The 24,896-nt window shown below is 49.7% G+C and overlaps 1 protein-coding gene across 8 annotated transcripts in view; it reads left to right on the plus strand.

The window, feature by feature from the left end:
* Positions 1-24,896, plus strand: part of LOC102446465 (C-type lectin domain family 2 member B-like) — a 39,453-nt gene that overhangs the window by 3,654 nt on the left and 10,903 nt on the right. For 3 of the 8 annotated variants that reach the window (XM_075913479.1, XM_075913481.1, XM_075913483.1), the window contains exons 1-2: positions 17,115-17,244; positions 23,024-23,240. Coding sequence is in view for 4 of the 8 variants with exons in the window: in XM_075913478.1 (XP_075769593.1) it covers positions 2,137-2,235; positions 4,633-4,782; positions 7,054-7,208; positions 9,793-9,905; positions 11,033-11,177 (662 nt within the window). In the remaining 4 variants the exon portion in view is untranslated. Of the gene's footprint in view, positions 1-2,136; positions 2,236-4,632; positions 4,783-7,053; positions 7,209-9,792; positions 9,906-11,032; positions 17,245-18,982; positions 19,355-21,915; positions 22,041-23,023; positions 23,241-24,896 lie in introns of those variants that run through there. The other 5 variants (XM_075913478.1, XM_075913477.1, XM_075913482.1 and 2 more) reach the window with 5 other exon arrangements.

Here is a 24,896-nt window from a genome sequence, read left to right on the forward strand (position 1 = left end):
GAGAGAGAGTTTCTGGCCACTTCTCAGTTGATTTAGCAGCTTGTGCCTTAAAAGGTCACGGATCCTAACCCGCCTTTTGGCTGAATATTTCTCATTCACACCTCATGCATATTCCACAGGTAACATGCATATTTATAAGCCATATAGTTTCTAAGCAAAATGGGGCCTCATGGCCTTAGGTACAAGAAATTGCACTGGACTACAGATAACATACCAAAGGCATGATAAAAAGCTTAAAAAATTAGAACTAAGGCTACGTCTATACTGCATCTCTCTGCGGGAAAAGCTTATGCAAATGAAGCACAGATTAGCATATTGCTGTGCTTCATTTGCATAATTAATGAGGGACCATTTTTGCACCGAAATGAATTAGGGACCTTCTTGCACAAGAGCCGTTCTTCCTCATGTTTACAGGAAGAACGGCTCTTGAACAAGAGGGTTTTTTTGGTGCAAAAAAGGAGCCGTCTACACAGCTCCTTTTTGCTCAAAAGCCTCTTGCACAAAAGTGGCCCCTAATTAAGTATGCAAATGAAGCACAGAGATATGCTAATCCACACGACATTTGCATAAGCTTTTGCAGAAGAGAGGTGCAGTATAGACGGAGCCTAAGAAAGCCAAGGTCAGGGAAGAAGGGAAAAGCAGAGGCGCATGTCTGGTCAGCTGAACACCAGTGAAGCGGAGGGAGAATGACTGGTAATATTAACATCCACAGGAACTTAGGGGAGTTGGGTGCCTACCTCCCATTTGTGCTTCTGGCAAACATCCTCCATCTTCCCTAACCTGATGATTCAATGCTGTAACTAAGGCTGTGAGCTCCTTGGGCAGGAGCTGTCTCTGTTCTGTGTCTGTAGTGCGCTTGGCTTAGTGGAGACCTGGGGCGTGATGAAGCTCTTAGGCATTCCTGTGACATCCCAAATAAATAACGATCATCTTCTAGCATCATGGGGGCCTGGAGCATGATTTTGGGTGCTCCAGCAAGATAAATCATTTTCCCTTAGGGAATAGCTAAACAAAATTTCTTGGCTCAGGCCAATTGTTGGTTGAACCTAAATATTTTGGATCCGTTCAATATTAATCACCGTTCATTTGCCCAAGTTGCTGCAGTGCCTCATGGGAGATGTAGTTTGGAGGCCTCGCACCCACATGTCCTCCTATGAGCTGGGCCCCTCAGATGGACTACCCTTCCCATAATGCACCTTGCTTCCTGCTGAGCCACTTGGGTGCATTGTGGGAGATGTAGTCCTCTCAAAGTGCCCAACTCAGGGGAGAATAGAGGTGCCTGAACAACTCCTATGAGGTACCACTGCACGCAGGTCGATGCTGAACTAACCCAAAACGAAACATTTATGGTTAAAATCATTTGTTTAAACTGTCCGTTCCATCCATTTAAAAAAGCTCCAAAACCCCAGCCCTGACGTTTTGATTTATTTTGTCCTATTTCCAAACCGAACCGGAAATCGGCCTGTCAGACACTTCTGTAGGGAGGGAAATTCTGATTTTTAATCTGCTTATAGTGGCCGGTGAATGTGTCCTCTTTGATTTTTGGAGGCCTTACTTGAGAATACTTCTCACTTATGTGTGGCCGCTCTGACTGATTTTTTTTCGATGGGTCAGTGGCACCCCCACCTAAAAACGGTTCCCCGCCCCTGCTTTAAAGGGTCCCGATTCCGAGGAAATGCTGAGCGCCTATCCCTGGTGACTCAGTTCCCCCATAAGGTGTCACCAGCTAGGCCCCTAAAATCCCTAATGAACTAGGTCCATCAATGGCTGTTAGCCAGGATGGGAAGGGAGGGTTTCCTTAGCCTCTGTTTGCCAGAAGCTGGGAATAGATCGCTTGATGATTGTTCTGTTCCCTCCCTCTGGGGCACCTGGCGTTGGCCACTGTGGGCCGACAGGACCCTGGGCGAGATGGACCTTTGGTCTGACCCAATGTGGCCGTTATGTTAAGATCTTCTGTCACATCTTGCCCCGTGGCTGTGAGCACTTCTGCCGAGGGGCGTTTGAGCTGGAGAGCCATGTCGAGTCCCTCCTGGCCTCTGTTCTTCACCCAGAAAGAGGTGCTAGAAAGGGTGATGCTGTTTCTTGTTCCACGGCCCAGGGGGACACTGAGGCTGACGTACAAATCCTCATTCACAGGTTCTCCTGCCGACCTCCGCGGGTATAAAATCATCATCGGCCTTCTGGGGGCCTGGAGCATCGTGGCGACGCTGGCTGCACTCGTACTGAGCATTCTGGGTAAGTGGCCCCATCCGGTTTGTTTTTGTGGGCGTCCTGAAAACCGTCCCAGCTTTCAGGGGCTCCTAGGTTCCCAGACTGGCTGCCTGGATAACACAGGCCAGAGATCTGCCCCTATCATAATTCCTAGAGCAGATCTCTTGGGAAAACCATCCCTGCTTGATTCTTAAAATGGTCAGGGATGGAGAATCTGCCATAGACTCTCCATGCCTGGAGATATTTAAGGGCAGGTTGGGCAGACATCTATCAAGGATGTTCTAGACCAGTGGTAGATCCTGATCGACTGGTAGATCTTGGAGCCTTTGACAGGTGATCCTGAGAGGTTTGTCCGGGAGACTGTCAAGCACTGCCATGCTGCTCCTGCCCTCTATCTTGGAGCTGTCTCCCCCACCCACCCACACACACACCTGTGGGAGCCTCCTGCTTGCTGTGCAGTGCATGGGAAGAAGAGGAAGGGGGGTGCTGATCTCAGGGTGCTGCTTCCTCCACCCTGAACCCCACCTCCACAGACCAGAAGGAGAGAGTTTGCTGGCTGCTTTTGGAGGTGGTACAGGACAAGGACAGAGGTGAACCTGCCTTAGCCCCCTGCACCACCATCCCGAAGCCACCTGTGGTAAGCAGGGCCCAGCTGAAGCCTGCATTCCGTTCCCTGGCCCCAGACCTGAACCCCTCCAGCACCCCAAATTCCTGCCTCCAGCCTGATAAAAGTGAGTGAGGATAGGGGAGGGAGGATGGAGTGAGAAGGGGCGGGGTCTCGGAGAAGGGGCGGGAAGGAGGAGGGGCCAGGGTATTTGGGTTTGAGGTAGATCCTGGATTGCAATTAAATTCAAAAAGTGATCTCATGCTTATCTACTGATCTAGACAGTGCTTTGTCCTGCCGTGTGTGCAGGGGACTGGACTCAATGACCTCTTGAGGTCCCTTCCAGTTCTAGTGCTCTATGAAATGACAGGGAAGGCTGAAAGAATTGGGCTTGTTTAGTTTGGAAAAGAGAAGACTGAGAGGGGACATGATAACAATTTTCAAGTATCTTACTGCCCCTGTATAAAACTATGGTACGCCCACATCTTGAATACTGTGTACAGATGTGGTCTCCTCACCTCAAAAAAGATATTTTGGCCTTGGAAAGGGTTCAGAAAAGGGCAACTAATATGATTAGGGGTTTGGAACGGGTCCCATATGAGGAGAGGTTAAAGCGACTGGGACTTTTCAGTGTAGAAAAGGGGAAACTGAGGGGGGATATGATAGAGGTCTATAAAATCATGAGTGGTGTGGAGAGGGCCGATAAAGAAAAGTTATTTATTAGTTCCCGTAATAGAAGAACTAGAGGACACCAAATGAAATTAATGGGTAGCAGGTTTAAAACTAATAAAAGAAAGTTCTTCGTCACCCAGCGTGTAGTCAACCTGTGGAACTCCTTGCCAGAGGAGGCTGTGAAGGCTAGGACTATAATAGAGTTTAAAGAGAAGCTAGATAATTTCCTGGAGGTTAGGTCCATAAAAGGCTATTAGCCAGGGGATAAAATGGTGTCCTTGGCTTCTGTTTGTCAGAGGCTGGAGAGGGTTGGCAGGAGACAAATCGCTTGATCATTGTCTTCGGTCCACCCTCTCTGGGGCACCTGGTGCTGGCCACTGTCGGCAGACAGGATACTGGGCTAGAAGGACCTTTGGTCTGACCCAGTACGGCCGTTCTTATGTTCTTATGTTCTTATCTAAAAGGGTGTTACAAGGAGGAGGGAGACAAATTGTTCTCCTTGGCCTCTGAGGATAGGACAAGAAGCAATGGGCTTAAACTGCAGCAAGGGAGGTTTAGGTTGGACATTAGGAAAAACTTCCTGCCTGTCAGGGTGGTGAAACACTGGAATAAATTGCCCAGGGAGGTTGTGGACTCTCCATCCCTGGAGATATTTAAGAGCAGGTTGGACAGACACCTGACAGGGGATGGTCTACATGGGGCTTGGTCCTGCCGTGTGTGCAGGGAGCTGGACTTGATGACCTCTTGAGATCCCTTCCAGTTCTAGTGTTCTAGGATTCTGTGACCCTTGGCAATTTGCTCCGGTGGTTAATTACCCTCCTTTACACATTGGCTTCCAGGTTATTGTTCTTATTCCTTTGCTGAATAAGGGTTAAGCTATATAGAGTGATATATCCAGGGCCAAAGCATGAGTCAGTTACAACATCCAGTCCCTAGGCTCCTGATAGTTTTCCCTGCCCTAATCCGCTCAGTCTAACTCCGCTCCTAGTGCCGGGGGTAGAACCCACAAATCCTAGTGCCCCATCCTGGCTCCTCCCCCTGAATTCATGTTTCTTTTCTCCCCTTGATCTCCCTCTGAAGATCATTCTCCACTCACATGTTGCCCAGTGAAAATTCTTACCCCGGCTCTCCTGGCTCTTTTCAAGGCTCGTCTCCGGCAGGACTGCTGGGTGCAGCGCCGAACGCTACCGCAGAGGGTGGGGTCCATGCGGGGGAGGAATGCAGCGCCCGTCTGAACCACCTCGTGGCCCGCCTGAGCCAGGAGCTGTGTGCCCCCCCCAACAGCAGCTCCCTGGGTACGCCTGGCTGCTTCTCTCTGGCATCGGCAGCTCTGTTTAAAGGCCTCTGGAGAGATGGGGGCAGAGCAGTGATTGAAAGGGGGCGGGCAATCATTTTGATGGGAATTTTGTCAGTGGTAAAAGGCCACAGTCTCCCATGATGCTAATGAAGGAGGCGCGGGGGCCGGGATGGAGGTTGGGTGCATAAGGGAGCTTGGGGTAAAGGACTGGGGCACAGGAGGGGGGGTGGGATCTGGGAGGGAGTTTGGGTGAAGGAGGAAGTTGTGATGTGGGACAGGGGACTGGGGTGCAGGGGTTTGGGTTGTGACCTAGGGTAGGAGGGGGATGTGGCCTGGGGCATTGGATTAGGGGAGAGACTCTGAGAAGGGGTAGATGTGCAGGAGGGGGGGCAGAGAGATTGGGGTACATAGGGTAGAGGAGTGAGAGGTCAGAGGGTTGGCGGGTGCTGGAGGCAGGCTCTGAGGAGGCGCTTACTTGGGTAGCACCCAGCCAGCAGCCCAGCAGGTTCCTCATCCAGGCTCCCTGCCTCCCATGCACCCCCTCCTCCCAGGCTGCTCAGAGCAGCTGGCTGCAGGGGCCATGTGTGCTGCTCTGAATGCTGCGAGCCCAATGGGAGGGGGAGAAGTAATTCAGAGGAGGGTTGCCAGATAAAAAATCCTGAACATGCCGGGGGAAAAAATTGGTTGAGTTAAAAAAAAAAAAAAGGGACCAAACTTGTTGAGGGAAAAAAAAAAAGGTCACTGCACCTTTAAATCCCCACACTCTCCACTCCTTCCACCCCTGCTAGACATGTCAGGGAAAGAACGTCCCCACCGGCCTTCCATCCAAGAAAAAGAGAAAATACCGGACATTTTACATGTCCGGTATTTTCCGGTTTTTTTACTGGACAGAGACAACAAATACCAGACTGTCCAGGTGAAAACCAGACACCTGGCAACCCTAATTCGGACACCGCCTGTTCTTCAAAGGGGCAGCTTCAATTGGCTGGAAACCATCCAATGGGAGCTGTGAGATTGTGCTGGGGGCGGGTGCAGTGCATGAAGCCTCTCTTCCCCCCTCTCTCCAGGCTCACAGCTGTTCATCGACAACCAGGGCCCTGCTTCTGGCTTTTCTGAGTGGCATGCGAGGGTGGAGCAGACAGGGGAGCCTGCCTGAGGCTTCTGCTGAGCCGTGGGCCGGACCTGGTGCCTTGGAGGGCTGGATCCAGTCCATGGGCTGTATTTTGCCCATCCCAACCTAGTGGCTACCCTATAGTTGAGGGCATGACAGCAGGTGATAGCATCCGTGAGGGCAGGTGCCAATGGTGTACTAGCTCCATCTCCTGGAAAAAAGTTTGTAAGTGGTTTATAAGTGCTGATTGTTCCTGGAGTCATTCCACTGTCCTCAATGGAGTTCTGCTAGTGCCTCGTGCTTCCAGCTGGGATCGTTGGGCCGGACGCTGCACAGACACAGCGAGAGACAGTCCCTGCCCCAGCTGAGATCAGGGCCCCATTGTGCTGGGTGCTGCACAGACACAGCGAGAGACAGTCCCTGCCCCAGTTGAGATCAGGGCCCCGTTGGGCCGAGCGCTGCACAGACACAGTGGGAGACAGGCCTTGCCCCCAAAGAGCTCCCAATGTACACAGATCGGCTGTGTCTAGACTGGCAAGTTTTTCCGGAAAATCAGCCGCTTTTCCGGAAAAATTTGCCAGCTGTCTACACTGGCCGCTTGAATTTCCAGAAAAGCACTGACGATCTACTGTAAAATCACGAGTGCTTTTCCGGAAATACTATGCTGCTCCCGTTCGGGCAAAAGTCTTTTTCTGAAAGACTTTTGCGCAAAAGGGCCAGTGTAGACAGCACAGGACTGTTTTCCACAGTAAAGCCCCGATCGTGAAAAAGGCAATTGGGGCTTTTTTTGCGGAAAACCGTGTCTAGATTGGCCACGGACGTTTTTCAGCAAAAAGTGCTTTTGCGGAAAAGCATCCTGCCAATCTAGACGCGCTTTTCCGAAAATGCTTTTAACGGAACACTTTTCCGTTAAAAGCATTTTCGGAAAATCATGCCAGTGTAGACGTAGCCATCAGATATGCCATGAAAGGGGTAACTGAGGCCCGGGAGGGAGACATGACTTTCCTAAGAAACCCAGGAAGTCTGTAGGGGGCAGCCAGTAACAGAACAGAGATTTGCTGTTGTGCAAGCCACTGCACCACGCAGCCTCTCAATGTAAGTGCCTAATCCAGCTGTATCAAGGACCATTCACGGTGTCTACTGTTTTGTCTCCTCCAGAAGGCACCAGCTGCAAAATCTGTCCCCCAGACTGGCTGCCACACAGTGACAAGTGCTACTGGTTTTCCACAGAGAGTAAAATCTGGAACAGGAGCCGTGAGGACTGCTCAGCGAAGAGCTCTCGCCTGGTGGTGATTCAGAAGCTGGATGAGATGGTAAAGTGTGAAACGGGCAGAGGGGGTGTGTTAATCTTCCCCTGGAAAGGTAGGGGTGTCAATGAATATCCTTTCTAAGCTGATTTTTAAAAATGATTAAATTGCCCTACGGACCTTCTTCATACTTCTACTTCTTCACCCAACACACAGTTAACCTGTGGAACTCCTTGCGGGAGGATGTTGTGCAGGCCCAAACTGTTACAGGGTTAAAAAAAGAACTAGATAAATTCATGGAGGATGGCTATTAGCCAGGATGGGCAGGGATGGTGCCCCTAGCCTCAGTTTGCCAGAAGCTGGGAATGGGCGTCAGGGGAAGAATCATTGGATGGTTCCCTGGTCTGTTCACTCCTTCTGGGGCACCTGGCATTGGCCACTGTCAGAAGACAGGATCTTGGGCTAGTTGGACCTTTGGGCTAGTGCAGTCTGGCCTCTCTAATGTTTTTTAACACAAAGACCAGCAAATAACCACCGTTCGCGGTTTGGCGATGTGCTTCCTCCTTTGTTGGGTTTTCAACTGCTCTGTTGGATTCTGTCCCCAATTTGTCACTTATCCATGTGCTTAGTATTATCATAGGACTGGTCCCACCTAAATTCCTCTGCCAATCTGTGTAGGTGTCCACTCCTGTTTTTCCTGCCTGTTGATTTAAAGCTTCTCTCTCCTGTTGCCAGGGGGAAAAAAAGGCCTAAACAGCCCCAAGATCTCTGAACAATGGAGAGCTACAGGTTGATACAGCAAACCCGACCAAATCCCCAGGCTGTCAAAAGCCCAAGGGAAAAACACAGACTACTGTACTGTCTACACTGGCCCTTTTCCAGAACAGGTTTCTGGAAAAAGACTTTTGCCCGAACGGGAGCAGCATAGTTTTTCCAGAAAAGCACTGATGATTTTACATTAGATCATCAGTGCTTTTGCAGAAATTCAAGCGGCCAGTGTAGACAGCTGGCAAGTTTTTCCGGAAAAGCGGCTGATTTTCCGGAATAACTTGCCAGTGTAGACACAGCTATGGTTTTAAATCCTCTTCCTCTTTAAAGCATTTGGAGCTACACAGCTCAGCAGGGCTTACGTTCAACCACAGCTGTCTAGAATGGAGCTCCTATAAATATTTTCAAATTTGGGGCTGAAGCACCGAATCCTGAATGTGGGAGGGGAGAATGGAGGGTGGGAGCTCTAGGAAATCCTATTTGAGAATTTCGCCTGGTGCTCACTTAGGGTACATCTACACAGCAACATTGCTTTGAAATAATGAGCATTATTTCAGAATAGCTTAGTCCGTGTCTACACAGCTGGCCGTTATTTCGAAATAGTGTCGAAATACTGTCAAGCTGGAGAACGTCTTACTCCGACTCCTGTTACCCTCAGGCTGTGTCTAGACTGGCAAGTTTTTCCGCAAAATCATTTGATTTTGCGGAAAACTTGCCAGCTGTCTACACTGGCCGTTTGAATTTCCGCAAGAACACTGACGATCTCATGTAAGATCGTCAGTGTTCTTGCGGAAATACGGTGCTGCTCCCGTTTGGGCAAAAGCCCTCTTGCACAAAACATTTGTGCAAGAGGGCCAGTGTAAACAGCATAGTACTGTTTTCCGCAAAAAAGCCCCGATTGCAAAAATGGCTTTTGCGGAAAAGCGTCCTGCCAATCTAGAAGTGATTTTTCCGAAAATGCTTTTAACGGAAAACTTTTCCGTTAAAAGCATTTCCGGAAAATCATGCCAGTGTAGACGTAGCCTCAGTGTACGAGGAGAAAGGGAAGTCGGAGGGAGGGTGCTCTGTTTCGAAATAAGTGCCGTGTAGACGCTCCCAATTTCGAAAGAAGCTATTTCAAAATAAGCTATGCAATTGACGTAGCTCAGTTTGCGTCACTTATTTGGAGTTAAGCCGTTCTGTGTAGACACACCCTTAGGCTATGTCTAGATTTGCAAGTGGAATAAGAGATCCTCCAGAAAAGGGCTTTATTCCGGAGGATCGCGCCAGTCTAGACGCTCTTTTCCGGCTTTTCCCCAAGCCGGAAAAAAAGCGGCGGCCATGTTTATTTAAATCCCCCGCGGATTTCCCTATTCTGACTTGCCTGCTTTGCATGCCTCTTCCGGAGTAGGGGCCAGTCTAGACGTAGCCTTAGGGTACATCTAAACTGAATGGCTATTTTGGGATATCGGAGGTATCCAAAAGAGCTACCCCACGTCTTAACAAGGCGCCCATTGTTTCGAAATATTTTTCAAAATAATGGGCATGTTATTTCAGCATCCCTGTAACTCTTGTTTCACGAGGGTGAAGGGATGTCTCAAAATAACACGTTATTTTGAAATTTGGTGCTGTGTAGATGCGCCAAACTTCTGAATAATCTATTGAGAAATAGAATTGAAATAAGATATGCAACTTGCATAGCGCAAATTGTGTATCTTACTTTTAGTTTAGGGCGCTGTGTAGACACAATCCTAAAGATCTAACATGAGGTGCTAGTGGAAACCCACTGGTGGCCGGGTGTTGCATGTCCTGCTCATCCAACGGAGAATGTGAATCGATTATAAATCCAGCTGGGAGTCACAGCGGGCTGTCTTTTCCCCCCATGCCCCTCTCCTGCTTCTAGGAATTCATAGGCAGCAGCGTTCAGGAGAAGTACCTGGTCTGGATGGGACTCAGTGCCAACGGGCCCCGTAGGACGTGGACCTGGCTGGATGGATCCTTGTTAAATCAGACGCTGTGAGTTGCTTTTCCGGGGAGTTGCTGAATTAGGCAGAGAGCGGCCTATCTTTATAATCTGAGGCCAAGACTTTCAGTAGTGACTAGTGACTTTCAGGTGCCCAGCTGAGATGGCCCGAAAGGGCCCAGTTGCGGGGAGGTGCCGATCCACAGGATCAGACATCGGTGCCCCAAAATCCCACAGGGTTTTGAAATTCTAGGGCACAGTTTCCAAAACGCACCAAGTGATTTGGGCACTTACTGTCTGACAGCCAATGGGACGTAGGCACCCAAATCCCTTAGGTGCCTTTTGAAGATGATATGCCTAGACCCTAACTCGCTGGAAGGCCGAAATGCAGCATCCATGGGGAGAGATTTCTGAGTGAAGCCCCCCCATGCTGCTGTTCTCTGTGCTTCTTCCTCAGAAGAGACGCTGGAAGGGGGAACAAAAATGACGAGGAACATGGAACAGCTCTTCTGTATGAGGAGAGATTAAGACTGAGACTTTTCATTTTGGAAAAAAGATGACTCCGAGGAGGGATCTGACCGAGGTCTACAAAATCATGACCTCCGTGGAGATAGTAAATAAGGAAATTTTGTTCTCATAACACGAGACCTAGGGGTCACCCAATGAAATGAATAGGTAGCAGGTTTAAAACAAACAAAAGGAAGTTTTTCTTTACACAGAGCACAGTCAACCTGTGGAACTCCTTGCCAGAGGATGTTGTGAAGGCCAAGACTGTAGCAGGGTTCAAAAAAGAACTGGATAAATTCATGGAGGTCAATGACTATTAGCTAGGATGGGTAGGAATGGTGCCCCCAAGCCTCTGATGGTCAGAAGCTGGAAATAGGTGATTTGGGAGGGATCATTTGAGGATTCCCTGTTCTGTTCACTCCCTCTGGAACACCTGGAATTGGCCCCTGTCAGCAGACAGGAGACTGGGCTAGATGGACCCTTGGTCTTACCAGTGTGGCCGCTCTTATGAGACCGTGCCAGGACTCCATGTGGGTTGTCTTGATTATTTTCACATGCTTTGTGCTCCAATGGTCAATACTCGTCTGGGTCTAGCCACGCACACCAGCCCTGCATTAACAAGACGCCTTGCATGCCAGGAGGGCGACCAATGACTCTTCCCTTGGCCCGGCAGGTTCCCCGTGAAAGGCTCTGCCGAAAAGAACAGCTGCGGGGTGACCAAAGGGAGCTCGATCCGGTCGGAAACCTGCAGCGGGGAATACAGATGGGTTTGCCAGAAGGACGCCCTGTGGATCGACAGCGGTTCGAGTGCTCTGTAGCAGACCTGCGGCAATTGGCTTTATACCCGCTTTTGCCGTTTGGATGGGGGGGATGCAAATTGAGTGTCTGGGGGGCTGGGTTGGGGGCATCTTTTACTGCAGGGCCGAGAGGGAAAACAGGCCCTAGGTATAATGCACAGCGCCAAGAATTAGAGTAAATGCTCAGCTGGAACGTAGGGTCTCGAACCTACAAGGACCGACCCACATGCCACCCACGGAGCCCTCATTATAAGATCTGGACAGTGACCTAGGGCCTCAAAGCTATTTCGGTGTGGTTCCCCCTAGGAGTAAAGTACTTAAATAGCTTCTGTGGAATTATGGGGGGGGGGGGGGGGGGGGGCTGGGTCCTTCTGCCTCAGTTTCCCCCGCTGGCCTCTTGGTGCTGCTCCCAGGTGCTGCTTCCCCACTGGGCTGCAGGCAAAGCAGGGAGATGAAAGCAGCTGCCATAAGCAGGTTTGAGGCCCCAGCAGTGAAATCCCCTCTTTGACGGGCTGGTTAAAGCCACGAAGGAGAAGACAGAACTGGTGGGCTCTGAGCTTCATTAGCTCTTCCCGGCTGGTCCTTAGAGAAGCCAAGTCCCCAAATGCTGCCCTATGAACAGGCCTCAGCTAGGAGAACCAGTGTTACCTTGCGAGCAGGTGTCGTTACACCAGAACAGCCTTCCCTGGCATTGTGTGGACGGGCTTAATCCGGTTTAAGAGCAGTTCATCACAGTGTAGCTTACACCTGCTCCCAGGACACCTACCTGAAACCAAATGCCAACCAAACGAAAAGCCAAACACGACGGCCCAACGAGCAAGCAGAACAGCCCCCCAAACTCTTGGCCCCAGTTTCACTAGGCCCCGTTCAATTTTTTCCTCACATACAGGGCCTGTTCCTACAGAGAGTTTCTTCTCAACCCAGCACCTAGGCCCCCCAACTCTGGGCTTCAACTCACACAAAGGAAACCAGCAGGCAGGTAAATCTTCCCATTACAATCTCAACACCTTCCCTCATTGGCTCTCCTGGCTCCCTGCCGACACCTCCTAGCTACCCGAGTGTAACACTTTAGGTTACGTCTAGACTGCAGGCTTCTTTCGGAAGAAACTTTTCCGGAAGAGTTCTTCTGGAAAAGCTTTTTTTGAAAGAAAGCGTCTGCACAGCAAAAGCGCAACAAAAAAGCGATCGGCTTTGTCGAAAGATAGCGTCCACATTTGATTAGATGCTCTCTCTCATTTCAGTTGTGATTGCTGTGGGTGGAGTGGCCACCAGGGCACCTGCGCTTTTTCCTGGCTGCCTCTTCTTTCGAAAAAACACTCTCTTCCGCATCCACACACGCCTTTTGCTGAAAAAGTCTTCTTCCTTGTGGAATGAGGTTTACTGCTGTTGGAAAAAACTCTCCATTCTTTTTACTATTGGTTGAAAGAACGCAATAGTGGTGTGGGCGGAAGTATTGCTTTTCTGGGAAAACTTCACAGAAAAGTTCTTTTCTTCAAAAAGCCATTTAAAATTTTTTTTTAAATAAACCCCTGAGTTGAATTTCCAGCCAGCTCTACACTGTGGTCTTTTAAAAAGTCAGCCATCTTGTCCCCTTCCCTCCTAGCCACATGCAATGCAGGGGGGAATCCATTGCCATTCTCTGGCCCTGGGGGTAGGGTTGCCAGATGGTTTCAACAAAAATACCGGACACACTTGACATGACATCACCATCGACATTCCATCTTAGTTTACCAATACCAGACACACTTGATATGACATCACAATAGACATTCCGTCTTAGTTAGACAATACCAGACACACTTGACATGACATCACCATCGACATTCCATCTTAGTTAGACAATACCAGACACACTTGACATGACATCACCATCGACATTCCGTCTTAGTTAGACAATACCAGACACACTTGACATGACATCACAATCGACATTCCGTCTTAGTTAGACAATACCAGACACACTTGACATGACATCACAATCGACATTCCGTCTTAGTTAGACAATACCAGACACACTTGACATGACATCACAATCGACATTCCATCTTAATTAGAAAATACCGGACAGTTCTATTTTCTCATTTCTATTTTCTCCATTAGTTTCCCGAACAGAAAGCTCAAATACTGGACTGTTCGGTTCAAAACCAGACGCCTGGTAACCCTACCACAGAGCTCCGTAACCTGGGGGGATGGAAGACGGAAAGGCCGGGATGTCTTCAGGATTGGTTGTGGTGAAGGGAATAAATCAGGGCTAGGCCCTCTGGGGATATGGCTTGGCAGGGTCCCACTGCAGGGGCGGAGGTGCCTGGTCCATGAAAGAGGGAGGAGGAGGTTTGAGGCTGTGCAGGAATGGGAGGTCCAACGCAGTGGGAGAGTCGATGGCGGGGGACAAATTAAACCAGGGCGCAGGCTGCTAGTGGGGGTAGGAGAGCGCACAAGTCTGATGTCGCCTGGGTGGACACGGCTCCTTGCACCTTGCCATGGCGAGAGGAGGAACAAGTGGTGACGTGGTGGTTCATCTGGTGTGAAATTCCCTCGGCTTTCCTGTGGGAACTGGGAGCCACTCTGCCATACACACCGAAATTCCCTCCACCCCTGCCGTACGGACTGACGCAGCACCAAGAACGTGGAAATGCAGGGGACGGCCTCTCTTCGGGGTGGTGTCGAAAGAGAGCACCCAGGCAGTCTGGATGCTCTCTTTCGGAAAAGCACAGTTTGCATTACATAGCGCCTTTTTTCGAAAGAGCAGTTTCAAAAAAAGGCGTTATTCCTCACAAAACGAGGTTTTCCTCAGTCAACAAAAACACCACATTCTTTCGATTTCCTTTCAAAAGAATACGGCAGCAGTCTAGACGCAGGGGAAGTTTTTTCTAAAAAAGGGCATTTTTTCGAAAAAAAAAAAAAAAAAACCCTGTAGTTTACACGACAGCGTACAATATAGGCATGTCATGTGACTTCCACCCCTCCAGCACACAATATAGGCATGTCATGTGACTTCCACCCCTCCAGCGCACAATATAGGCATGTCATGTGACTTCCAGCGTGGAGACGGAAACGCCACAGCGCGTAGACATGTATTTTTTAGTTTACTGTGTCTTGAACCCCAACGTAAAAATGAAAAGGATGCCAAGTTTCTTTTCACCTTCCATGAATAAGAAAGCCAGAACAAATGACGCAGTGAGTGAAGAGAAAGAATTAACTGTGTCAGTGACCGTTTCTCGTTCTGGTTCAACTGGTGTCCAAGAGCAAGCTGACAACGACTGGCCTAGCTGCTTAGCTGTCAGTCCAAAAAATGACTTTTGCAAGAAGTACAACTGGCTACATTTTTGAAATAAGAAGGTTTGCTATACGGCCTGTCAAAAAATTGGGACTCTTGTTGGGAGTTTGTGATGTGGAGAGGGCCGATAAAGAAAAGTTATTTATTAGTTCCCTAAATAGAAGAACTAGAGGACACCAACTGAAATTAATGGGGAGCAGGTTTAAAACGAATAAAAGAAAGTTCTTCTTCACACAGCGTGTAGTCAACCTGTGGAACTCCTTGCCAGAGGAGGCTGTGAAGGTTAGGACTATAATAGAGTTTAAAGAGAAGCTAGATAATTTCATGGAGGTTAGGTCCATAAAAGGCGATTAGCCAGGGGATAAAATGGTGTCCTTGGCCTCTGTTTGTCAGAGGCTGGAGAGGGATGGCAGGAGACAAATCGCTTGATCATTGTCTTCGGTCTACCCTCTCTGGGGTACCTGGTGCTGGCCACTGTCGGTAGACAGAACACTGGGCTAGATGGACCTTTGGTCTGACCCAGTACGGCCGTTCTTATGTTCTTATGAGTAGAAAAGAAGGCAGGAATGAAAATGTCTAAAGAATGTGTAAACAATGAAATAACCTATGCTGGCGAAAATCGACAGGAACAGCTTATGTTGTTATGAAAAAAAAGCTTTTTGATCACAAGGAAACTGCGGGGCAGAAAGCTGCATTAAAATTGCTGGCAGAAACTGAAAAGGGTTTTTTTTTCCCTCTGAGGCCGTGGGTTTGCTTGTTTTGGGTTTTTTTTAAACAAAAAATAGCACTGGTTGTGAGAACTAGAGGAAGGGCTTCTAGGGTGTTACCATAATACATGGACATCAACCTTGCTGATCTAGATCAGGAAGCTGATGGCTTTGTCTTCCACAGCTGTCCTTTCTGTGCGGGAGGGAGAATTTCAGGGTAAACCGAGGGGGTTTTCCCAATAGCTCTGTGGGGGGAAGGGTGACTATTACATTTGGTTGGGGGTTGGTTTTATCCATGCTCCACCTCCAACAGTTGCTTCTCTACCCTCTGCTCTGGGTCAGTGAGTATTTAAAAACAGTCATGTGGGAAGTGTGAGGTAAGGCTGTGAGCAGTGGCGAAAGTTACGGAAAAGTTTTTTACAAGTGCTTTTATATGTACTAAGTCCTACTGGAACTCAGGTCCCTGATGGCTCTTTAACTAGTCCCCTGTTAGCTTTTGCTGTAGCTCTGGCAAGAGTCATGCACCACACCCACTTGTTTTCCCCTCCGGTTATGAGTCGGCCAATACAAATTCCCACTCACAATTTTGCAAGCTGGAGTGAGCTCAATTATTTCGGTGAACTGCAGAGTCAAGTCCTGCAAATTCAACCACGGTTCTATTTTTAGTTTTCAAATGAGGAATAAGCTTTGGATGACATTCTTCACCAAAACAATTCATTCCCTTCTTCTTTTTTTTTTTTTTTTTTTTTTTCCCAGTGCCTTGTAAGGAGGAAAAAAAATTATTTTTTCCAGTGCAAAATTGTAGGAGAAATCCCACTTGTAGGTAATCCCGCCTTTCTGTTAAGTCAGAAAAAGAGGTGATGGTTGGGATGTATGTGTGTTTGCTTTTAAAAAAAAATAAAAACAGTGGAGAAAAGAGTGAATAGTTTTCCCACTCCACTTTCTCCCACTTCTTTTTAAGCCCTTTTGCACCTTGCAGTGTTTCCTGATTTTATTTGGCCACGGAACCCTTTTCAGCTTAAAATCATTTCGAGGATCCCCTAGGGTTCCAAGGGTAAAATTTGGCAAGCAAAAAAAAAAAAAAAGCCTGCAAAATAGTCTGTCTCTTTAAGAGGGGACAGAGTTCTTGCAGAATCCTTACTTTTGCTTTGCGGAACCCTGGGGTTCCACGGAGCACCAATTGGGAAACGCTGCCTTAGGGAAAAGGGAGGTTTGGGGGAAAAAAAAGTATAATTCTATCTTCTCTGCCAGTACAGAAATGCAAACTACAAACAAATAAAAATGGTGACTAACGGCTCAGAAATTGTTTCCATCAAAAGACATGTTTAGCCACAGCTGCTGGGAATCGGGGACTGCAGCTCCCTTTCTCCCTGCCAACTTGAAGTGGTTTCCACTATATTCAGGATTTACAGGTTGGCTCAATGACTCACAGTACTATCCAAATTGTTGCAGGCCTGCAGGTTTTAGCCACTGATCCTGCAAACGCTTATGCACCTGTTTAACTTGACTCCTTGGAGCATCCCCAAGGAAATGAATGGGATGACGCACGCCGTATCGACGAAGTGCACGGGTAAAAACCTTCCAACTGGGACCCCTGAAATTTTTCAAGGGGCTCTCAGGGCAGAGTACGTGAAGTCCCTGCATTTCCCCTGCATGTTACGTACCCAGCAGCAGGCATGTGACCCAGTCAGCCTGGAAAATCCCCAGCCAGGACACAGAAGTCACCCAGGGGCCTGTTTACATTTGCTGCGTGTTTCACTGTGCATGCTCCCTTTGCCAGAGGGAGGGTTTCTACGTAATGCCTCCTTACCAGGTAGTAGCTAGGTGAATGGAAGAATACCAGAGCCTGCAGGGGGGAGGTTTGATAGAACTTTATCTCTCAGGGGTGTGGATTTGGGTGGGGTTTGGTTTTTTACCCACCCCCTGGATGATCCTATGGGTGCAGTAGGATGGGCCCCAGCTCTGGGCTGTCTGTGGTTCTCAGGGGAGGGGTTTTGCAGAACAGAGTTTTTTTCCATGCACTCCCTGGTGCTACAGAACTGAAACTAGTGTGTAGTTCCTGGTGTCTGAGCGTCAGACTCTGCAGAGCTGGCGCAGGGGCTGGGTAAGTAAGCGACGGCTCTTTTGCGATGGGCTCGGGAGAGAGTCGCGGAGGTTAGGGAGGGATCAAAGGGGGGGACTGGGCAGGGAGGCAGGGCAGTAGGGTTGCCAGATGGTTTCAACAAAAATACCAAACGCACCTGACATGACACCACCATCGACATTTCATCTTAGTTAGACAATACCGGACAGTTCTATTTTCTCATTGATATTTTCTCAATTGGTTTCCCGAACAGAAAGCTCAAGTATTGGACTGTCTGGTTCAAAATCAGACACCTGGCAACCCTACGGGGCTGTGCATGGGGGTGGGGAGGGCGAGATTGGGGGGAGGAGAAGGGCTGTGACTAGCTGGGCTTCAACGCCTGAGCCTTGTTTTCATTGTGGGCCTTTTAACATGAGTTAACTGATTGCCAGTCTGCTCCAATTAGGATCGGAGGCCGGATCTGGCCCCCAAGGTTCAGAGTTTCACCCACACTTATGCTGGCTCTGCCCCCCACCTTTTCCTGGCAGGGCTGGAGCACACAAAATCTGCTATCCCTGCCCCCCAGGCTCTGGTGTGCAAGGGAAATGTGAAGCTTGATTTCTCCTTCACAGTCAGGGGCCATGTCAGCGAAAGGGTTTTTTATTATTATTTTAGTCTTCTGCTTCTCATGGGTGTGCGACCCCCGGCTCCAAAAATGTTCCCCACCCATGACCGAGGGCTGTGTCTAGACTGGCCAGTTTTTCCGGAAAAACTTGCCAGCTGCCTACACTGGCTGCTTGAATTTCCGCAAAAGCACTGAATTCCTACTGTAAGAAATCAGTGCTTCTTGCGGAAATGCTATTCTGCTACTGTTCAGGCAAAAGTCCCTTTTGTGCAAAGGTTTTGTGCAAAAGGGCCAGTGTAGACAGCTCAGATTGGTTTTCCGCAAAAAAGCCCCGATCGCGAAAATGGCCATCGGGGCTTTTTTGTGGAAAAGCGTGTCTAGATTGGCACAGCTGCTTTTCCACAAAAAGTGCTTTTTTGGAAACGCATCCGTGCCAATCTAGACGCTCTTTTCCGAAAATGCTTTTAACGGAAAACTTTTCCGTTAAATGCATTTCCGGAAAATCATGCCAATCTAGACGCAGCCAATATGTGTGCCAAAGCGGGGGGAGGGGGCGAGGCAGACCCTTCCCGATTGTTTCTCGTTTGGGTCAGTTTAACGAACACGAGCTAACACTCCGGACATCTGAAGCAGCGGGCTTTGCCCACGCAAGCTCCTGATCCCATCTCCATGTGTTAGTCTATAAAGTGCTACCAGACCGTTTGTTGTTTTGTAAGTTTATCCTGTACAGGCTAACTCGGCTGCCCCCTAAAGTTACGGGAAACAAAAACTCTCGCTTGCCTCCATTTGGGGTTTGTCCCTGCAGGGGAAATTGCCAGGCGGGGGGACAGGCTGGGGGTATGGGGGCAGGGCGGGGAAGCCGGGTGGGGGGACAGGCTGGGGGTCTGGCGGGGGGCGGGGAAGCCGGGTGGGGGGACAGGCTGGGTGTCTGGGGGGATGGGGGAAGCTGGGCGGGGGGACAGACTGGGGGTCTGGGGGGATGGGGGAAGCCGGGTGGGGGGACAGGCTGGGGGTCTGGCGGGGGGCGGGGAAGCCGGGCGGGGGGACAGTCTGGGGGAATGGGGGAAGCTGGGCGGGGGGGCAGGCTGGGGGTCTGGCGGGGGGCAGGGAAGCTGGGCGGGGGGACAGGCTGAAGGTCTGGGGGGACGGGGGAAATTACGTGAATTTAAACGGTGTTTGTTACACCCCAGCAACAGATGCTCTTATTTTGGTTGAAAAGCAGATTTTCTTTGTTTTCTGGTTTGGCTCAGATCGGTTGGGAATGGACTAAGAGGATGTCCCTGGAGCAGGATTTGCACCGGTTTAACCAAAGTGGTTGTAAAGAGAGCGAGCAGTCCTGGGGCACCTTAAAGTCCCACGAATCTATTGGCTCAGGAGCGTGCCTGGGTGAAGAGGTGGTTGTAATTTGATGCCAGCTTGTGTGTAGAGGTTAGACAGAGAAGGGAGTGGCCCGTGTGTCTTTTGTGGAAGCTCTGGGTACGAGGACACGGGTGCGTTGATAAATGTCAGCGCTGCAGTCAGGAATGGGTGAGCATCTGGGGAGCAGGGTTGTGGCCTTTTCCTCCCTTGCACGGTGGTTTCATGCTCAGTACCAGCCATGGAGTTGGCTTCTAATGGGATCTGCTTGTTGTCTGAGATCTTAACTTGCTTGGCCCCAGTTTCTCTCTTGCCTTGCACTTCGTGTGTGTGTGTGTGTGTGTGTGTGTGGAGGGGGGAGAGCAGCGCAGGACAACACACACAGAGCAGTGCAGGGCAGGAGGAATCACATACAATACCACAACCACACACACACACACAAAGCAGTGCAGGACAGGAGGAATCACATACAACACCACAACCACACGCACACACAGAGCAGTGCAGGACAGGAGGAATCACATACAACACCACAATCACACACACACACACAAAGCAGTGCAGGACAGGAGGAATCACATACAACACCACAACCACACACACACACACACAAAGCAGTGCAGGACAGGAGGAATCACATACAATACCACAACCACACACACACACACACACACAGAGCAGTGCAGGACAGGAGGAAGCACATACAAAACAACAAGCACACACACACACACAGAGCAGTGCAGGACAGGAGGAATCACATACAACTCCACAACCACACACACACAGAGCAGTGCAGGACAGGAGGAATTACATACAACACCACAACCACACACACACACACAGAGCAGTGCAGGACAGGAGGAATCACATACAACACCACAACCACACACACACACAAAGCAGTGCAGGACAGAAGGTATCACATACAACACCACAACCACACGCACACACAGATCAGTGCAGGACAGGAGGAATCACATACAACACCACAACCACACGCGCACACAGAGCAGTGCAGGACAGGAGGAATCACATACAACACCACAACCACACACACACACACACAAAACAGTGCAGGACAGGAGGAATCACATACAACACCACAACCACACACACACACACAAAGCAGTGCAGGACAGGAGGAATCACATACAACACCACAACCACACACACACACAGAGCAGTGCAGGACAGGAGGAATTACATACAACACCACAACCACACACACATACACACACAGAGCAGTGCAGGACAGGAGGAATCACATACAACACCACAACCACACACACACACACACACAGAGCAGTGCAGGACAGGAGGAATCACATACAACACTACAACCACACACACACACACAAAGCAGTGCAGGACAGAAGGAGTCACGTACAACACCACAACCACACGCACACACAGAGCAGTGCAGGACAGGAGGAACCACATACAACACCACAACCACACGCACACACAGAGCAGTGCAGGACAGGAGGAATCACATACAACACCACAACCACACGCACACACAGAGCAGTGCAGGACAGGAGGAATCACATACAACACCACAACCACACACACACACACACACACAAAACAGTGCAGGACAGGAGGAATCACATACAACACCGCAACCACACACACACACACAGAGCAGTGCAGGGCAGGAGGAATCACATAAAACACCACAACCACACACACACACACAGAGCAGTGCAGGACAGGAGGAATCACATACAACACCACAACCACACACACACACACAAAGCAGTGCAGGACAAGAGGAATCACATACAACACCACAACCACACACACACACACACAGCAGTGCAGGACAGGAGGAATCACATACAACACCACAACCAGACACACACACACAGAGCAGTGCAGCACAGGAGGAATCACATACAACACCACAACCACACACACACACACAAAGCAGTGCAGGACAGGAGGAATCACATACAACACCACAACCACACACACACACAAAGCAGTGCAGGACAGGAGGAATCACATACAACACCACAACCACACACACACACAGCAGTGCAGGACAGGAGGAATCACATACAACACCACAACCACACACACACACACACACACACACAGCAATGCAGGACAGGAGGAATCACATACAACACCACAACCACACACACACACACAAAGCAGTGCAGGGCAGGAGGAATCACATAAAACACCACAACAACACACACACAGAGCAGTGCAGGACAGGAGGAATCACATACAACACCGCAACCACACACACACACACACAAAGCAGTGCAGGGCAGGAGGAATCACATAAAACACCACAACAACACACACACAGAGCAGCACAGGACAGGAGGAATCACATACAACACTACAAGCAACCAGAACGAGCACAATCCCCACTACATCACAGCTGGTTAGGATGGCAATAAAAACCATTTTTTTTTAAAGAGAGATACTCTTGGGGGAGGCGCGTGAAGCCGGGAGATACCCGTAGGAGCGTGTGTGTGTGTGTGTGTGTGTGTGTGTGTGGTGCGGGGGAGGGTGGGGATGGGCAGGCGGCAGGGAGTTTCTGAAGGAGAACGGAATTAGCCTTGCCTGTGGGTGGAACCAGAGGGCAAGCAGGGAGAGCGAATGGGCCATATCCCCATCCGGGGGGCTGCTCTGGGTTAGTGGGTGCCCTTGCTGGGGATGGGTGTGAAGTGAATTGCTTTTATGCACTTTAAAATGGCATCTTCCTTCTCCAGCTGTTTCCCTCACTTCTCTTCCTGTACTTCGATCTCCGTGCTGACATTCGTTAACCGACCACCCGGCCGAGTTCTTCCAGGCTGGGGGGATTCATGAGAAAGTGATTGGCCGTCTCTTGCTCTCGGTGTGTCAAATGTTTAACCGTTACCCAGCAAACTTCTGGGCGTGCTGTGTGGTTTATCCTGTACAGGCTAACTCACACAGATCCTGAGCCAAGCCAGCAGTGTGGCCTACCCTAGAAAACCTTCGCTGAGCCCCTGCCAGGAAAAGACAGACACAAATCAGAGAGGACTGTGTGCGGATGTGTGCAGTCCCTGAGCCCTGTGTAGGTTGGCGGGGGGGGGTGAAACACTTTCACCCGCGGTGATGAGTGGAGAAGTTTGCTGCAGCCCCATTTATACTGTGGATCAGTACAACTGAGGTCACGCGTGTGACATATCTTAGGGTGCCAGTGTTCCCTGTAAGCTGAGGGAGATTCCAGGGCCACCCATCAGATTAGCAACACGCTCACAGCTAGGTTTGTCTTTCTATGGGTGGTGCACATTCACACAGGTTTCAGTGCACGGAAAATTATTCCGCACATGAATGGAAAACAATTAGAAGGAGCATTGGTGCCAGGGCTGTGAGTTTTCTTGTAACCCCGGGCCCCTTCGCCAATGTGAGGAAAATTTGCCTGTGCTTATCTGGGAGCTGAGTCCTGACATCGCCAGCCTGTCAGCTGGTCATGCACTCCCCTTTGGGCTCTATGGCCCTTTTTTGCCATGCAGGTTACCAATAGGTGCACCCCCACGCTCCCTGACCCCCTTCAAAGTGTTCCCTTGTAGTATCCAACTCTTCTCCCCTGAACACACTCAAATACTAGGGTTGCCAGGTGTCCGGTATTGACCCGGACAGTCCGGAATTTTTACCTCCTGTCTGGTAAAAAAATTCAGAAAATACTGGACACCTAAAATTTCCGGTATTTTCTGATTTTTTCCTGGCCAGGAGGTGACAATACTGGGTGCTTACCTGGTTCCTCCTCGTTGCCTTCCCTTGCCTCATTACCGACTGCCCGTGGAATTGTAGATAAATTAAAGCTGCTCTAACCAGCCTTTCTCTGTCTCTAAGAGGCCTGATCGCGAGCCAGCCGCCAACACACGAAACTCCAAGCCTGTGGAGAGCTGTGACAACACACGCCGCACCCTGGAAGGAAGGGCTGTGGGTCCCTCACCGATTCCAGCCCGATGGGTAGCTAGCCCCCATCTGGGGCTGGCGCTCCCGCATAGAGGACGCAAGCTCAAAAAGGTCTTTACAGCCAGCGTGGAAAAGGTCAGCTAGCCCACAGGTGAGGGGGCATCTTCCTTCGTCATCGCTGGGAGTCTTTGCGCTCAGACGGTGGTCTGGCCCCCACATCAGGCCTGTGAAAAATGTCATGTCCTGCCCGATGCAGTGAGGTCAGCCTAGCCCTGTGTAGATATGGCTAGGTCCGGGGACGAATTCTTCAGTCAACCTAGCTACCGCCTCTCGGAGAGGTGGAATAACTACAGCAGTGGGTCTCAATTAGGGGACTGCTGTCCCGCCCATAGGATGGTTTGGGGTGGCTGCTCCAGGCACCATGCTTTGGGGGGGAGGGGGCTCTGCACATCAGGGGAACGTGGGGTCTAGGCAGTGCAGGGATTAATAGCAATGTTATCAGCCCCATTCTGCAATGCCCCACCTGGCCAGCTCCCAGTGTTGCTCAGGAGAGGAGGGGGTGGTGGCTTGGGGGAAGGGGTGGAACGGGGGTGGAGCCAGGGGCGGGGCTTAAGGGAAGGAATGGAGTAGGGGCAGGGTCTGGGATGATGCGGGAGTTCTCTCAGGCCATGCACCCCTCTTGGGATAGCCCAGAAGTATTCAGGAATCCTTTTCCCCGGGCACAACAACTCATTGAGTTTGCCTGGTTTTACAACAGGTGACATACAAAGCACCAGCAAAGTCAATAGAACCTAAATTTTCATACAGTCGCTGTGTGGTTTCTGTTGCTTTATGTTCTATATACAGTCCACTGGCATGGAAGTACAAGACTTATATTCCAACTGATTTATTTTATATGGTAAAAAAAAAAAAAAAGAACATCAGCCATTTTTCAGTAACAGGGGCTGTGACACTTCTGTTTTTCTGCTTGTTTTTGCAAACAAGTGTCTTTTAAGTGAGGTGAAACGTGGCTGTAGGCCTCCTGAAATGGGTACAGTCGTTTGGAAAGGTTCAGCCTTCTGAAATGGGTAAAGTCGTCTGGAAAGATTCAGCCTCCTGAAATGGGTACAGTCGTTTCGAAAGGTTCAGCCTCCTGAAATGGGTACAGTTGTCTGGAAAGGTTCAGCCTCCTGAAATGGGTAAAGTCATTTGGAAAGGTTCAGCCTCCTGAAATGGGTACAGTCGTCTGGAAAGGTTCAGCCTCCTGAAATGGGTACAGTCGTCTGGAAAGGTTCAGTCTCTTGAAATGGGTACAGTCGTTTGGAAAGGTTCAGTCTCTTGAAATGGGTACAGTCGTTTGGAAAGGTTCAGTCTCTTGAAATGGGTACAGTCGTTTGGAAAGGTTCAGTCTCTTGAAATGGGTACAGTCGTCTGGAAAGGTTCAGTCTCTTGAAATGGGTACAGTCATTTGGAAAGGTTCAGCCTCCTGAAATGGGCACAGTCGTCTGAAAAGGTTCAGCCTCCTGAAATGGGTACAGTCGTCTGGAAAGGTTCAGCCTCCTGAAATGGGCACAGTCGTCTGAAAAGGTTCAGCCTCCTGAAATGGGTACAGTCGTCTGGAAAGGTTCAGCCTCCTGAAATGGGTACAGTCGTCTGGAAAGGTTCAGTCTCTTGAAATGGGTACAGTCGTTTGGAAAGGTTCAGTCTCCTGAAATGGGTACAGTCGTTTGGAAAGGTTCAGTCTCTTGAAATGGGTACAGTCGTTTGGAAAGGTTCAGTCTCTTGAAATGGGTACAGTCGTCTGGAAAGGTTCAGTCTCTTGAAATGG

The sequence above is a fragment of the Pelodiscus sinensis genome, chromosome 32 (genome assembly GCF_049634645.1).
Source record: "Pelodiscus sinensis isolate JC-2024 chromosome 32, ASM4963464v1, whole genome shotgun sequence".
Taxonomy (NCBI): Eukaryota; Metazoa; Chordata; order Testudines; family Trionychidae; genus Pelodiscus; species Pelodiscus sinensis.